The sequence below is a fragment of the Rosa rugosa genome, chromosome 1, assembly GCF_958449725.1.
Source record: "Rosa rugosa chromosome 1, drRosRugo1.1, whole genome shotgun sequence".
NCBI classification, from domain to species: Eukaryota; Viridiplantae; Streptophyta; class Magnoliopsida; order Rosales; family Rosaceae; genus Rosa; species Rosa rugosa.
The window spans coordinates 10,945,746-10,959,009 of NC_084820.1; the positions used below are offsets into that span (position 1 = coordinate 10,945,746).

Sequence of the window (13,264 nt, forward strand, 5' to 3'; positions counted from 1 at the left end):
AAAATTAAAATTTGCGCCTCCTAACGTCAAAAAAAGAAGAGTATTTCTAAATGTACCCAGCAAATTTATTTATTTATAAATATTTTCAATTAAACCACCTAATTTCTCAAACTGCACTAAAATTTTGAAAGGTAAAAAAAAATGTTGAAGCAAAAAATTACAGTCCCCAGTTGTTACCTTGGTAACCAAGTGTGACGCAGACCGAGCAAAAGGGGCTTTCTACACAATTACAAAATGAGAGAGCAGCACCACACCCGCCATAGCGCATGGCCATGAATACAAACAGAGACGACGGCAAGAATCCAAAAAAAATGTCAAAGAAGGGTAAATCATGCAAAGGCACCCTTTACTATTCCTCCGCCCTCCAATCCAAAGCCAAGAATCCTCGCTGCATCGGCATCCCCCGCACCCTTCCTCAAGGTACACATCTTTCCCCTCACCTCCCTTCTCTTTTGTTCTTCGCTCGATTCTGTTGAATCAAATAAGTATACAAATTTGTGTTCTGATCAATTGCGGGGAGGGTTGGGTTATCAATTTTGGGGTTTCGGGGTGTTAATTCTGATATATGGTTATGAATTTGGGTTCAAAGTCGGACCATTTGTTCAAACAATTTGAGCTAAAAGGTTAAAGGCTCGAGCTTGTAATCAGGTCTTCGATGATAATCGAGCTTAGAAAAAGCCCAATTGATCATCATCTTTGAGCTACAGTCGCCTATTTGTGTCGGTTCCGGGTAAAGGATTGATCTTTGGCGAGTTTTGAGAACCCCACATTTTTTTTCATTGTGATTCTAGTTTAGCCTAGGAAAACGCCGAGTGTTCATTTTTTGGCTTTTCGTATAAAGGATTAATCTTTGGAATTTTGATTTGAGGACCATATCTTTTTCCTTGGGGCTTTTGTTTGCCAGTGGAAATTCTTTTATTGAAGTTGTGTGGTACTACATACTAATATGTAGATTATGGTGACCAGTGCCTAACTCAATAGTTGAAGAATCCAAGGCCGATGCTTCTAAAGATGAGCGACATCTTAAAGATTTTTATTATGCCTGTGCCGGGTACTCGGTCTTCTTGGATCAAATTGGAAAAGAGTCTTCCGGTGATAAGCGAACGGCAAAAGAATTGCCTGTTTGTGTTGGCCTGGAGGTTAAATCTCTCTCTCTCTCTCTCTCTCTCTCTCTCATTTTTACACACGCACGTACTCACACAGCAAAACATTTTATCATATGCTAATATGGGATGGGAGCAGGGTATTGACTTGAATTTATTGCATTGAGCTTTGCAGTTCAGCTTCATTTCATCAAATAGTTAATTGGATTGACTTATTAGTTTCACTGGTTTAAGTTTTCATTCTGAGATCATCTTATATGAGATCTCAATAAACTGAATAATAATGAACTATGAGATTTTGACTTGTCAACTTTTGGTGCATTTTGGAGTTGAATTAATGTGTGTTTTCCAAATCCAGGAAGTAATATGGGCCAAGTGGCAAGTTGAATATCTGGGCGCATTAAATTTCTTAGCACTTTTCTTGTTACTCTTTCTGCCCACCTTAATTTGTGTCATTTTCTCACTGAGCCAAGCATTCTGACTGAAATGAGTCACCTGCAGTTTTTGGTTGGCAAAAAAGCTCATACTAGTGCACCTGCTGTCGCTCCTACTGCTGCTCATGCTCTCAACAAAGACGGTAAGGAAAAGAATTTTGTTGACCTGTCTGTTTTCTGATGTCTTTCCCTTTCTAGGTATTCCTTATAGCGATTTGCCTTCACACTGAACTAAGCTTAGTTCTGCTAGTTACTAGTATAAATTCAAGAGATGTTCAGAATTTCAGATTGGTTAAGATGCAGGATCTATAATATTTGGTTTCTAAAATTCAGTTATAGTTGTGTCCTGAGTTTAGTGTGGTTTTGAAGTTAAGTAGTCATTTCCGCCCATCTAATCATCCCTTGTGATTTTGTTTTGATCTTCTAGATGCTCGCGTAGTCCGTCAACCTCAGAGACCTAAACCCATTCAATCTGCAGGGAGTGATTTCTTGACCAGGCAAGCATATAATTCGAGTATTCAACTCATTAAGTCTTAGTCTCTCCGAAACTATATACCTGATGTGTAAGGGTTGTCTGGCATTTCCTGATATTGTCAATAATTGTGTAGGTTTTCAAGAAATGCAGATCTTGTCGCATCAGGGGTTTGGAAGAACATGGGTAAAGTTGGGAACTACATGAAAGAAAGTGTTTCTGATATTTTGTACCCCTACAGAGGGCGACCAAAGTAAGATGTCTTCCCGAAATATCAAATGAATGAGTAAAAAGTACTCAAGAAGCAGGCGTCGACTTTGTTCCTATGCTTGGTCAAGATTTTAATTGGAGCAATAGGAATGTTAGTGTAGCTGCTAGACCTGGAGGGACTTTATTTATTGCAACTGTTTGAAAAATAATCGAGGACGATTGTTATTCATCTGGCTGTGGAGAGGATGGGTAACAAGAGGGGTCTCTGATGTATTATTATCCAAATTTTGTTCTATTTGCTGCTATTGTTATTGATACTGTTGTGAAGAAAAAATATGTTGCCAGAAAAACGAAGTGTGTGATCGGAAATTAAATGGTTATAATAACTATCCTTGTCACAGTCTTTAATCTTTTATTTAAGTTACTTGATGTGATTCATCATCGAAGGACTGATGACTTTCCACTGTCCAGTAGCTATTGATATGGGGGTGAGGTTGATTACTTTAATTATGCATCAGGAAAAATGGCATAGGTTCATAATATATAATCATCAAAATTCTTTGTGATTAATTATCCAAACACCAACAGACTCGGCGATCTAGATACGTAATATGCATCTAATTAAATCTTAATAAATTCACCAAACGCAGCATCCTATATATGAACATTCTTTCATCAGTTACATAATCATATAAGCACTACATTCATATAAGCAGATACGTGACATTTTTTTGCAACAACTTCTCTCTGACAACACTATCTGCTTTGTGGGTAAGGGAATGACATCGAAACTTCATTCTAATTATCAGCAGTATCTGCTTGATCATAGATGTAAGACAGGTGTTGACATTGGTCATTTGGCTACTAGGGTTCTGAAGAAACCGATATTGGAGAAGAGCAGCCTGGTGGAGTTGGCGGGTGAAGTTGGCATGGCTATCGAGCCACTAGCAACGTTAGGGGGAAGTGGATCGTCGACTTCTCAGGAACCGAACTGGGATGCCATAGTTTTCTCAGATGAGGAGATCAAGTATGCAATTTATGATGTCTATACTTCTTATGTTATTGGAAACAAGCTCTTGGGATGCTTTAACAAGTTTCTGTTTCTCCACCACATTATGATAAAATAAAGAGGAGCTTATGTTGCTATTTGTGAAATAAGATTCTGTTGTTGGTTAGATGCTCCTCAAATTTGTTTCTTGCATAGTTGCACTTCTCTTCTTTTAGTTCTGTTCAATGCCCTCTCTGATTCTTGAAAGATTTGAGTTGATAAAATCAGAAGCGCATCACATTCTCCTAAATTCACGACATCATGCAGTTACGTGCGCACCCGCACACCCATGATGTATTGCGTGCTCATTGTGGTAAGGACTTTGGTGTCTGTTACATCTACAAACCAATTAGAACGTGCGATGTAACTTGCAAACAAAACATTACTCCAAATATATTAGGGTTTCAAACTTTGAAGGATTAGATATTCTCAAAAAAAATAAAAAATAAAATACACTTTGCCATAATCGCCATAATCATTTGATCTTGGAATATAAATCTTAGATTTTTTTTTTAATGGGAATGTACTGAAAATAAAGGTTTTATCAGATTAAAACGGTAAAACTTTGTCAAAATCGTAACTCGGCCAAATACCAACATCTTTAGTCTTCATACACCAAAACACTCTATACTCTGGTCACTATTTTTCCAATATCGAAATTAAAAACATGAGATATTCCTCTTTTCTCTTTCATATCAGAATTAAAGATCCTTATTCAAAATCTAATTTTGTTTTCTTAAACGTGGGGTAATGGAGTCTCTCTTTGACCAAAACCAATGATTCAATGAAATCAAAATCCCCTGGAGGCACGGTAGATTGCAATGAGTTTCACAACCTGCTAAATCAAGAAAGCCTTGTCATCAGAAAATAGAAGACTAGTAATAACAAAGCAGGAAACCAAAAGCCAAGGCCAAACCCATTTCAAACACAGCCTGAAGCGTCAAACAAGCTCGACGAAGCAACCCAACATTTTCGCTATTCCCGAGGAGGAAAAGTAGCTCAAGAACCAATACAATCTCGTTTTCATTTCCCAGCTGAAGCCCAAATCACTGCGATCTCTCTTCGTTTTGGCCAACGTGTACGTTGTTCAATCTTCATTCATCTATCTTTTTCGCAAGTTGGAATCTTTGTTTTCTATTCCGTTTATGATTTTTTTTTTTTTTGGTAAGAACCGTTTATGATTTTGTTATAGATTGTAATTTGCTATTGACCCAATTGACGGCAAGTTTTGTGTATTGGGGATTTTAAGTTTGGTCAGCGGCGGAAACCAAGTTGAAATCGGAATGGCCGCCGCTGCGGCGTGTAAACGGGTCGCCCAATCCGGGTTCGGAGCTCTCGGCGGTTCCAAACTGATTTCTCCGAGTTTGCCGCACAGGCATTTGGATTGCAGGCTCATTTCCTCCGAGCTTGTCAAATCTACTAATGGAAAGCGCCTTTTTCTTGTTGACACATTAGCTTTGGTAATCATCATCATTCACATTGCTTTTCTCTTGTTCAATATATCTGAAAGTCATTTTCGTAATCAGGGTGTTAACTAATTGAAGAGGTTATGGTTGGTGCTAATTATGTGGTGCATTTGCATTTAGGTTAGGAGATTAGAGGGGCAAGGGGTGCCCTCCAAGCACGCCGAGGCCATAACAGCTGCCATCACTGAAGTTTTGAATGACAGCTTGGAGAATGTGTCTCAGTCGTTTGTTTCCAAGGCAGAGCAGCAGAAAGTAAGGACTTTGTGTTTACTGTGACTTTCCTGCACATCTTTTTATACCTATGCCCTCAGTTTTGCTAATTGGTGTGGTGTGTATTGTGTGAATAGAATGAGATGATCCAGGACTCAAACTTGTCCAAATTCAAATCCGAAGTTCAAAGTTCACAGGTAGATTCTAGCTCTTTAGTATCAGTTGCTAACATGGGCTTGAGTATTGTATTTTACAATCTTCTTTTGTTTTGGTAAAGCTGAATGCCCTTTTTCTGTTTTCGTCATACTGGTTAAACAAAAAAAATTGCCCCCAGTAAAGTTATGTTGATTATGAGAGGCTAAAAATGTGGTTTTCTTATTTTGCTTCCTGTTGCCGTTTCAAATTTGAATGTTGTTTTCCATGCGAACATGATACTTGTGGGCAGTTCTGGATTAAACTATGTGATTACTCACAACTGATTTTTCATTCTTTTGCATGTCTTGTGTATAGTGAATTAGTGATCACCAACTTATTGGTGGTATGCCAATCTGAACTGTATTTTTGGGTTTCAAGCTTTGATGTTTTTTCTAAGCTTCCTGTTAACATCTGCTCACCTGAGTTTTGAGCGTCTCCTATCAAATTTTGAGTTACAGAAGATGGTAATTTTCATGAAATATGTGCCCAGCTCAAGTCTATGCCAATCCGGACGCATTTTGGGTTTCAATGGGATATATTGTTTCTAAGCTCCTTTTGACATCAGAACTTATGAACCTAATGCGTCACATATCAGCTTATATGAATGTAGTGCTTCTCGTTTAGAGTTTGGAGTTATCTGAAATATTGATTTTACTGGAAATATGATCCAGCACCACACCCTTTAACTGTGAGAGAGAGGTAGAGAAAGAGCTTTATGATGAGTGATTTGGCCCCAGATCATGGTTTCTCATACTCTCGATACCTGAATCACCTTCCTTTATATGTTTAATAGTGTCCAAGTACCTAATTGGTGGCTATTCCAAGGTCAAGTGTGCTTTTGATTTGGATTTTGTTCGCCCAACTTTGATGTTCTCAGTCATAAATTTGGTTTTATTAATGTTTTGGTGATTTTTCAAATTGGGTTTTCAATGTCACGTTATCTTCTACAAAATTGGCAAATTGCCATTCGGTGTTTTGTAGCGTTTCTTCCTGATTCTTGATCATGCCTTCCATCTATAAGCCAATTGCTGAGGTTTTCAGTCATCAATTTGGTTTGAATTTTGTATATTGGTTACTAAGGACCGGAAAGGCCTTGATTTGGGAAATGTAGCATTTAATATCCCTTGTTTTAATTTACTGGACTGTTGAACTAAAAAGATTCTGGTGAGTTCACATGCACTCCAGCATTGCGGCGCCTTAAACAACCCAATAAGAAGCAACTTCAGATGAAATTGAATTTCAATTTATTCCAAGGATCTTTAGCTATACTTGCTTGCACCTGATACTAATTCAGTATATTTAAATTGGTCTGGATGCTGGAATCAGCTTAGACAAATTCTCTTAGTTCTTGTTACTTATGATCCGTCAAATGACAGCCATATCTGTATCCCTCTTTCCCTTTCTTGCCATATTTACTGGAATGAACATAATAAAGAAAAACATTGATAGTGGTGAATCTTCTTCGATGGAGTGACTTTCATCTGTTGATGGTCCTGTGTAAGAATTCCTTGCGAACTATTCTAGAGTGTCTCAGTGCTGATACAATCATCTAAGCAATCCCACCGAGATAGGAATGTATTAGTTTGTGGGCTAGCTTCTGCTGGTAATTTTACTGAAAAAGATGTTATGCAGGGACACCACTTTTCTTTGTTGCAACACGAGACTGAAAAACTTCGGAATGATATAGAGAAGATGCGCAATGAATTGAGGTCTGGTGGATGCTGTTATTTTTCTCTGATTTTCTGTCTGCTTCCATGTGAAACTTTGTTTGCTTTATAATGTTCTTCACTATGCAAATGCAGGTATGAAATCGACAAAGTTACTGCAGGGCAAAGGTTGGACTTGAATCTTGAAAGGGGGTAAGTGACTACATAACATTTCTTATTGTCTGAGATTGTCAAAACCTCTGTTTTGGTGTCATGATTTTCATTCTCCTCGTCCACTATAATGGTTATCATTTACAGGAGGATACGGGAAGAGCTAGCAAATCAGAATGCTGAAACCAATAACCTTACTAACAAACTTGATCGGGTAAGAATTTGGTGTGAAATATTCATTCAATTGAACCAGGGGTAGACAACATTCTTTTCTAAACGTTACTTTTGCATCACTATCAGGAAATTCATGCTTTGCGTGCACAAGTGGAAGCCGCAAAATATGATGTCATAAAATACTGCATAGGTACACTTGTCTCCATATCTGCTGTTGGTCTTGCTGTACTACGTATCTTGATGTAAACTTTGTTCCATAGTTACTGGTGACAAACCCAATAGGGGAAACTATGGAAAGGTTCATTCTTTTCAGTAACCTTTTCAAGCAATCAAGCAGTTGTTGTATTTTTAAGAAATATGCTAAAGACATGAATGATAATGCAAGTAAATCATCGTCAATGGGGCTTAAGGAAGAGTTTTCAGTTACCTTAAGCCCATACTCATTTGCCACTCATTTCTTCCTCTATTTTATATTCCTAAAAATCTGACTGTATGGGTAATCAACAGTGTCGACTCATGGCTCTCAGATGAGGTTCATTACGCAAATATGATGCAACGCTTACGTTTATCAATTTAGTTTTAGACATAAGTACAAGAAACTGCGCTGGTGTAGTCACCGAGCTAATACAGGTCATATTGTCATGTATCCTCCCATTCACATCTACTAAAGTTTTGACCTTTACAAGTCTAATCTGGGTGCTATATATATTTTGTTTTCATCCTATTTATTGTTTATTTGGAGATAAACCAGATAATATATTGGAGGGAGTAGGTAATGGCTTTGGATATGGATAAGTCTCCAATCACAATCCCGCTCCATTGCCACTTCAACTCTCTCAAATCTCAAGCTGAAACTCCCACATCAAAGAGCGGGTCCTTTATATACTTGAGGCCTTGAGGGTAAAGCACCAACTTCATAATAAGTATGCATTTTGTGGATCCTGCAGTTGAGAAATTCTTAGGTGGGGGTTTTCCCACCACATGGCTTTAGGACCACTCAATCATAAAAAAGAAATTTTTTTCTGAAACTGCCCCTATTCTCTAAATGTACAATACCCAAAAGACTCCCTTGCTTGGCAGTGATTGGTCTGCCGCACCACGTGGCGGTGCGGGTGCCCCACGCAAGTCTTTCTCTCCTGCAGTTTCCATATATAACCAAAAAAGACACTGATTAGATTACATGAAAGGTCCCCATAACCTCTGTCGTCCATTTTACCAAGTTGTTGAAGATGGGAAGTCTTTGATGGAGCCGCATAGCTTTACAATATATCCCACAATCTTCTTCTTATCATCCCTGATCATAAGATACCAATATAAAATGGCCATAAAACGAGTGACAGGCCTCGGGTCGTCCTCAGTACATACATCCCAACCTAAAATTTCAAACTTTTGATTTGTACAAGCACACATGCCATGCCGGTAGTACTTGCTAAGTGCTAACTCAAAGGCGCATTACAACACTTCCTGCACTCACTTTTGCCACAAGTATTATGCGGGCGTGTAATGAGCTCCTTTATGTATCATAAAAAAGTAACATACAAAGCTCTCCACTACACCTTGTACATTTAGTGGTTAAACGCATTTTACAAAAATCCTAGTTCGATTCTCTCTTTTGTTTTCAGTCAAATAATGTCGCTCTAAAGCGTTTACAAAAGCCGGAGTTCGATTATTCCTTCTTTAACTATCGGCAAATATAAGTGCGACTATTTTTTTCCCACTATGACAAAAATCAATATCTCTTTATTTGACATTTTGAATACAATAGCAAAAGTAAGGAAAAAAGAACAAAAATAGATGAAAATCCAAGACAATTTTCCACAAGAAACAAATGAAAACGAGTGTCTATACACAATGGAAGAGAATTCAAATCCCCTTTTTTCCTGTTGTTCCTATTACATTATTTTTTTTTTCTGGGTTCTTCCCAAAATATTTAATATAGTAAACCATACAATTTACCTTTTCCGACGTCTTGGTCGTATGTATACTTGACATTGAACTCGTTACTCAGACTCTTCCTCAGAGTGGACACACGACCCTTTTTGTCGGTACGGCGACGAGTCGACTTGCTCTCGGCGCCGTGAGTCCAAACACGTCGTTCATTTCAAGCTCACTAGGTTTCATCCCATCAGGCAACTCCCAACTGAAACAATGAAGCAAGTGGCCCACCGCCAGCTCCAGCGCGTACAGCCCCAGCTGCATCCCCGGGCACGACCTCCGACCCGACCCGAACGGAATGAACTCGAAGTTACTCCCCTTGAAGTCCGGAACTCCTTCCTTGAGAAACCTCGAGGGCTTGAAACTCTCGGCGTCTTCCCATGAGTCCTTGTCACGCCCAATCGCCCAGGCGTTGATCATCACGCGTGACTTCTTAGGGATGCTGTAGCCGGCGACCTCCGCGTCCTCCGACGTCTCGTGAAGGAGGAGAGGGATCGGCGGGTGCAGCCGGAGTGTCTCTTTGAGTGCGCATTTTAGGTAAGTCAGCTTCTCGAAGTCGCTCTCTTCGATCCTGCGGTCTAGGCCCACAACATCAGCGAGCTCCTGTTGGACCTTCTTTAGATCTTCTGGACTTCTCATTAGCTCGGACATGGCCCACTCTATCGCCGAAGCCACCGTCTCTGTCCCGCCAAACATCACGTCCTGCACGTAATTCACACTAATTAGCTAATAAACCTAGCTATCCGGCATGTTAAAGGTTAATTAGGTCGACATAAAGTTCTCACCAAAATTTCCATTTAAGATATGATATAAATACTATATCATCGTATCTGAAACTTAATTAAGAACGTAATGTCTTCTGTCTAAAAGTGTCATTTTAATATACTTCATTTTAAGAAAGTATTTTTGTAGGTGGATTACTTCAAATTACTTTTTCTCAATAATAATTTTAACTCTCATTCTGTAACATAATATATTAGATTATTTTAGCTCGTATCATTTTATGATATTCGAATTTAACAAGTAAAACAAACAAAAGCTATAGAGAAGATCGAGATGTGAATAATTTACCATGATGATGGCTTTGATGTTATCTCTGGTAAGTTTGATGGCGTTTTGTAAATTATCCTCCGACTCATTCACTTTTGCCTCTTCACTGTAAAACGCTAACAAGTCATCCACCATGTCAGTTTCACCTTCATCCAAACTCCCCGTCTTTTTCTTCTTCTGCAAGTGGTCGTCTATGATGGTGTCGATGAACTTGTCCAGCGACTCACGAGCCTTAGCTAACCTGTTGTTAAGCCCTTGCGGGTCGACCCACCCGAGACAGGGAATGAAATCCGCAATATTGAATGCCCCAAACAACTTGGAAAATTCCTGCAGTATCCCAATGAACTCGTCCTGCCCTTCATTCGAGCTGGTCCCAAACGCAGCCCTGTAAATAATATTCTTCGTGAGCGAAAACACCAGCTCCCCGATGTTGACGGCCGAGCCGGTGTTGGCCGCCACGGTCCTCACGGCCGTGTCGACCTCGTCCCTCACGGACTCCCACGACTCGGCTCTTTTGCGGCTGAAGAGTTTCATCACGCACAGCTTACGCATCTGGCGCCAAAAGGGTCCATAGTGAGCGAAGGCCATGTCGGCGCGGTCGTAGGTTAGGTAGCTGATGGCGATGGTCGCCGGTCGGTTCGAGAAAATGTTGTCTTGTACTTGAAGAACCTGCCGAGCGACGTCAGCGCTCGAGACAGCCACCATGTGCAAGAACCCCATGCGGAGGTGGAAGATGCCGCCGTACTGTTTGGCTAGTTTGGCCAGGCCGCGGTGGGTTATCTGGTCCATCATCAGCATGTTGCCGATGATGGGCAGACCCTTAGGTCCCGGCGGATAAGGTAAGTGCCGTCGGGACCTGAAAAGTACACCGAGGAGAAATAGAACAGGGATGATGGAAAGGAGCGCAATAGGAGCGGGTTGTTGTAAGGCTTGTTGTATAAGAGAGTCCATGGTTTTAGATTTTGAACACCCCAGAAAGAAATGAATGTGTGCGCGAAACTGGTGCAACTCAATAATGTTGCTAAGTTGGGAAAGATATCAGGGTGTCTTATATACAAGTTTGTGGGGGTGCTGTTTGAAAAATCTTCTACGACTCAAAAGATTTCTTTTATGAAAGTTTAATAATTGTATGGTGTGAAGGGGGGATGTCGTTTCAATATAAGTAGAACTGTGGGACATACTGCAAAAATTTGGATTTGGTCCGGACAAAATTCAAGGTTAATGGAATTATTTCAGTACAATATTTATCGTTTTTTCTACTGGAGAGTCTTCGTGAAGATATACGCACCCAATGATTTTGAGTGATAAATAACGGATCCATGGACAGCTGAGATTGCATAATTGGTGTATGTGGACTTGCACCGCCGTATATAGAAGAATTTTTGCTTTTCTACTAGTTTTGAATCTTTGAGCCTTAGATGCATCCGAATACGCACGTACCAACGCTCTCACTTTCATATACAGTTTGATAGTTCTAAGCCTTTTTAGCGTTTCCTTACGTCCCTGATTAGACAATACATTGTTGCACCAAATAATTACGTATTTACATGATAGATACATAGTACACCTAATGGTTAGACTAGTTGAGTTGTGGATTTTTATTCACTTATTTTTTATTTTTTTATTATTTTTTTAGAAGATTTTGATTCACTTCTTATAAAGTAAAATGAAAAAACTATTACGTACCCTGAAAGCATATTAGCAAAATACGAAACCAAGCTTACAGAAGTAATCAAATTTATGAGTTTAAAAAATGTAAAAAATAAATAAATACTCCTCCAAAACGTCTTGAAATAATTTGTCCTAATTTAGATTAATGTAAGAACTCACTTAGATTAACGTCTACCCAAAAGAAAGATGAACAGCAATAGTAACTAGCTAGATAGGTTTACGCAAGGAAACACCATTGATCGAAAAGCCTATAATTGCTTGTAATTTGATTTACGCCATTGAAACCCAAAACACCATTGATCAAAAAGCCCAGAATTGCTTGTAATTTGATTTACGCCATTGAAAAAACATGCTGTTTTTGTGGACTTTTGTCACATATAAGTTCATTATAATACATATATATTTTTCTGGGTGGGACTCTAATGAGAACTATTAAAATAAGGATTTCATGAGGATTTTCTAATCAACGGTTGTGAGATCCACTTTTCAATGACATTTCGACAAATCAACTGTTAGATGTATAGATATTCATGAATAAATCATTTCTATAATTTTTCAATATTGTAAAGGCATTCATAATTGTGATTTATCATTTATGAACATGAAATGTTCAGGTTTGACAGATTTGGTTAATCCATTGATTTGATCTAATTCAATACATTAACTATTAGTAATCTATAATAAAATTTTCAAAAATGATGTACTTATGCATACTCGAATATCTAATGGTTAATTTGCCGAAATGTAATTGAAAAATTGGTCTCACAACCGTTGATTAGAAAGTTTTCATGAAGTTTTTATTCTAAAAATCCTCAGTAGATCATAATGTGGTGAAAACAGTATAATACTTGTACTAGTAACTTCAATTTAAAAAAAAAACCTCCAAATTAATAAACAAGGGAAAAGCACTTGATCATTGCACAGCCATCCTTTCCATACCTTATTGCTCATCATTATAAAATAATTCGAGTAAGATTTCAAGTGCAAATATAGGTACCCCAGACAGGCCCTCCTTTTAAAGTAGATAATTTATTGAATCTTCTTTATATATAGTTGTGATCCTTAAATGATAAACAATTAATTAAAGGATTGCTTGGAGAGCAAATCTTGGGTTTGTTTCTTTGTTTTAAGGTTTTTTATTGTCTTTTTATGTAACAGCACAATCAGCTACCTAATTAATTATAGTTCTTCTCTCAAATTGAATCATGCAATGTGTGTTTAAGGGTTGAAATAGAAGTTCGTAAGCCAAAGTGAAGGTGAAAGATTTGATGTCTGACCTTATAGGTATACGCTATAGCTGTCTGAGGTTATATATTCCAGCCATTGACGGTTCCATTTCACCATTTCAACTAATTTCTTTTCTCTTTCTTTTTTTTCTAAAAATTAATCTACTTTTGTCACTTCCCACAAGACAAAGAAAACCCCTAATTGTAATATGTTTAATGTGATACGTTGTGACAGAATTAAAAGAACATTCAT

General features: G+C 38.4%; 3 protein-coding genes across 4 annotated transcripts; 2 read left to right on the forward strand and 1 right to left on the reverse strand.

Annotated features, from left to right (window-relative positions):
* The first annotated feature begins 224 nt into the window (after positions 1–224).
* On the forward strand, positions 225–2,634 carry LOC133727202 (uncharacterized). The gene is made up of 5 exons (XM_062154818.1): positions 225–420; positions 967–1,139; positions 1,605–1,680; positions 1,965–2,034; positions 2,146–2,634. Exons 1-5 carry the CDS (start codon positions 267–269, stop codon positions 2,264–2,266), a joined length of 594 nt encoding a protein of 197 aa, XP_062010802.1. The 5' UTR covers positions 225–266; the 3' UTR covers positions 2,267–2,634.
* A 1,421-nt stretch (positions 2,635–4,055) lies between these two features.
* Positions 4,056–7,583, forward strand: LOC133717063 (protein FMP32, mitochondrial). 2 transcript variants are annotated; one of them, XM_062143703.1, is made up of 8 exons: positions 4,056–4,345; positions 4,460–4,727; positions 4,854–4,985; positions 5,081–5,140; positions 6,771–6,847; positions 6,941–6,997; positions 7,103–7,169; positions 7,256–7,583. In XM_062143703.1, exons 2-8 carry the CDS (start codon positions 4,551–4,553, stop codon positions 7,373–7,375), a joined length of 690 nt encoding a protein of 229 aa, XP_061999687.1. In that variant the 5' UTR covers positions 4,056–4,345; positions 4,460–4,550; the 3' UTR covers positions 7,376–7,583. The 2 variants fall into 2 exon arrangements, with proteins under 2 accessions (XP_061999687.1, XP_061999678.1); XM_062143694.1 differs by having other exon boundaries at positions 4,058–4,345; positions 4,517–4,727.
* A 1,266-nt stretch (positions 7,584–8,849) lies between these two features.
* On the reverse strand, positions 8,850–11,147 carry LOC133717075 (cytochrome P450 84A1). Its single transcript, XM_062143711.1, has 2 exons — positions 10,136–11,147; positions 8,850–9,766 (listed from the first exon to the last, which is right to left on the reverse strand). Exons 1-2 carry the CDS (start codon positions 11,063–11,065, stop codon positions 9,146–9,148), a joined length of 1,551 nt encoding a protein of 516 aa, XP_061999695.1. The 5' UTR covers positions 11,066–11,147; the 3' UTR covers positions 8,850–9,145.
* Positions 11,148–13,264: the final 2,117 nt, after the last annotated feature.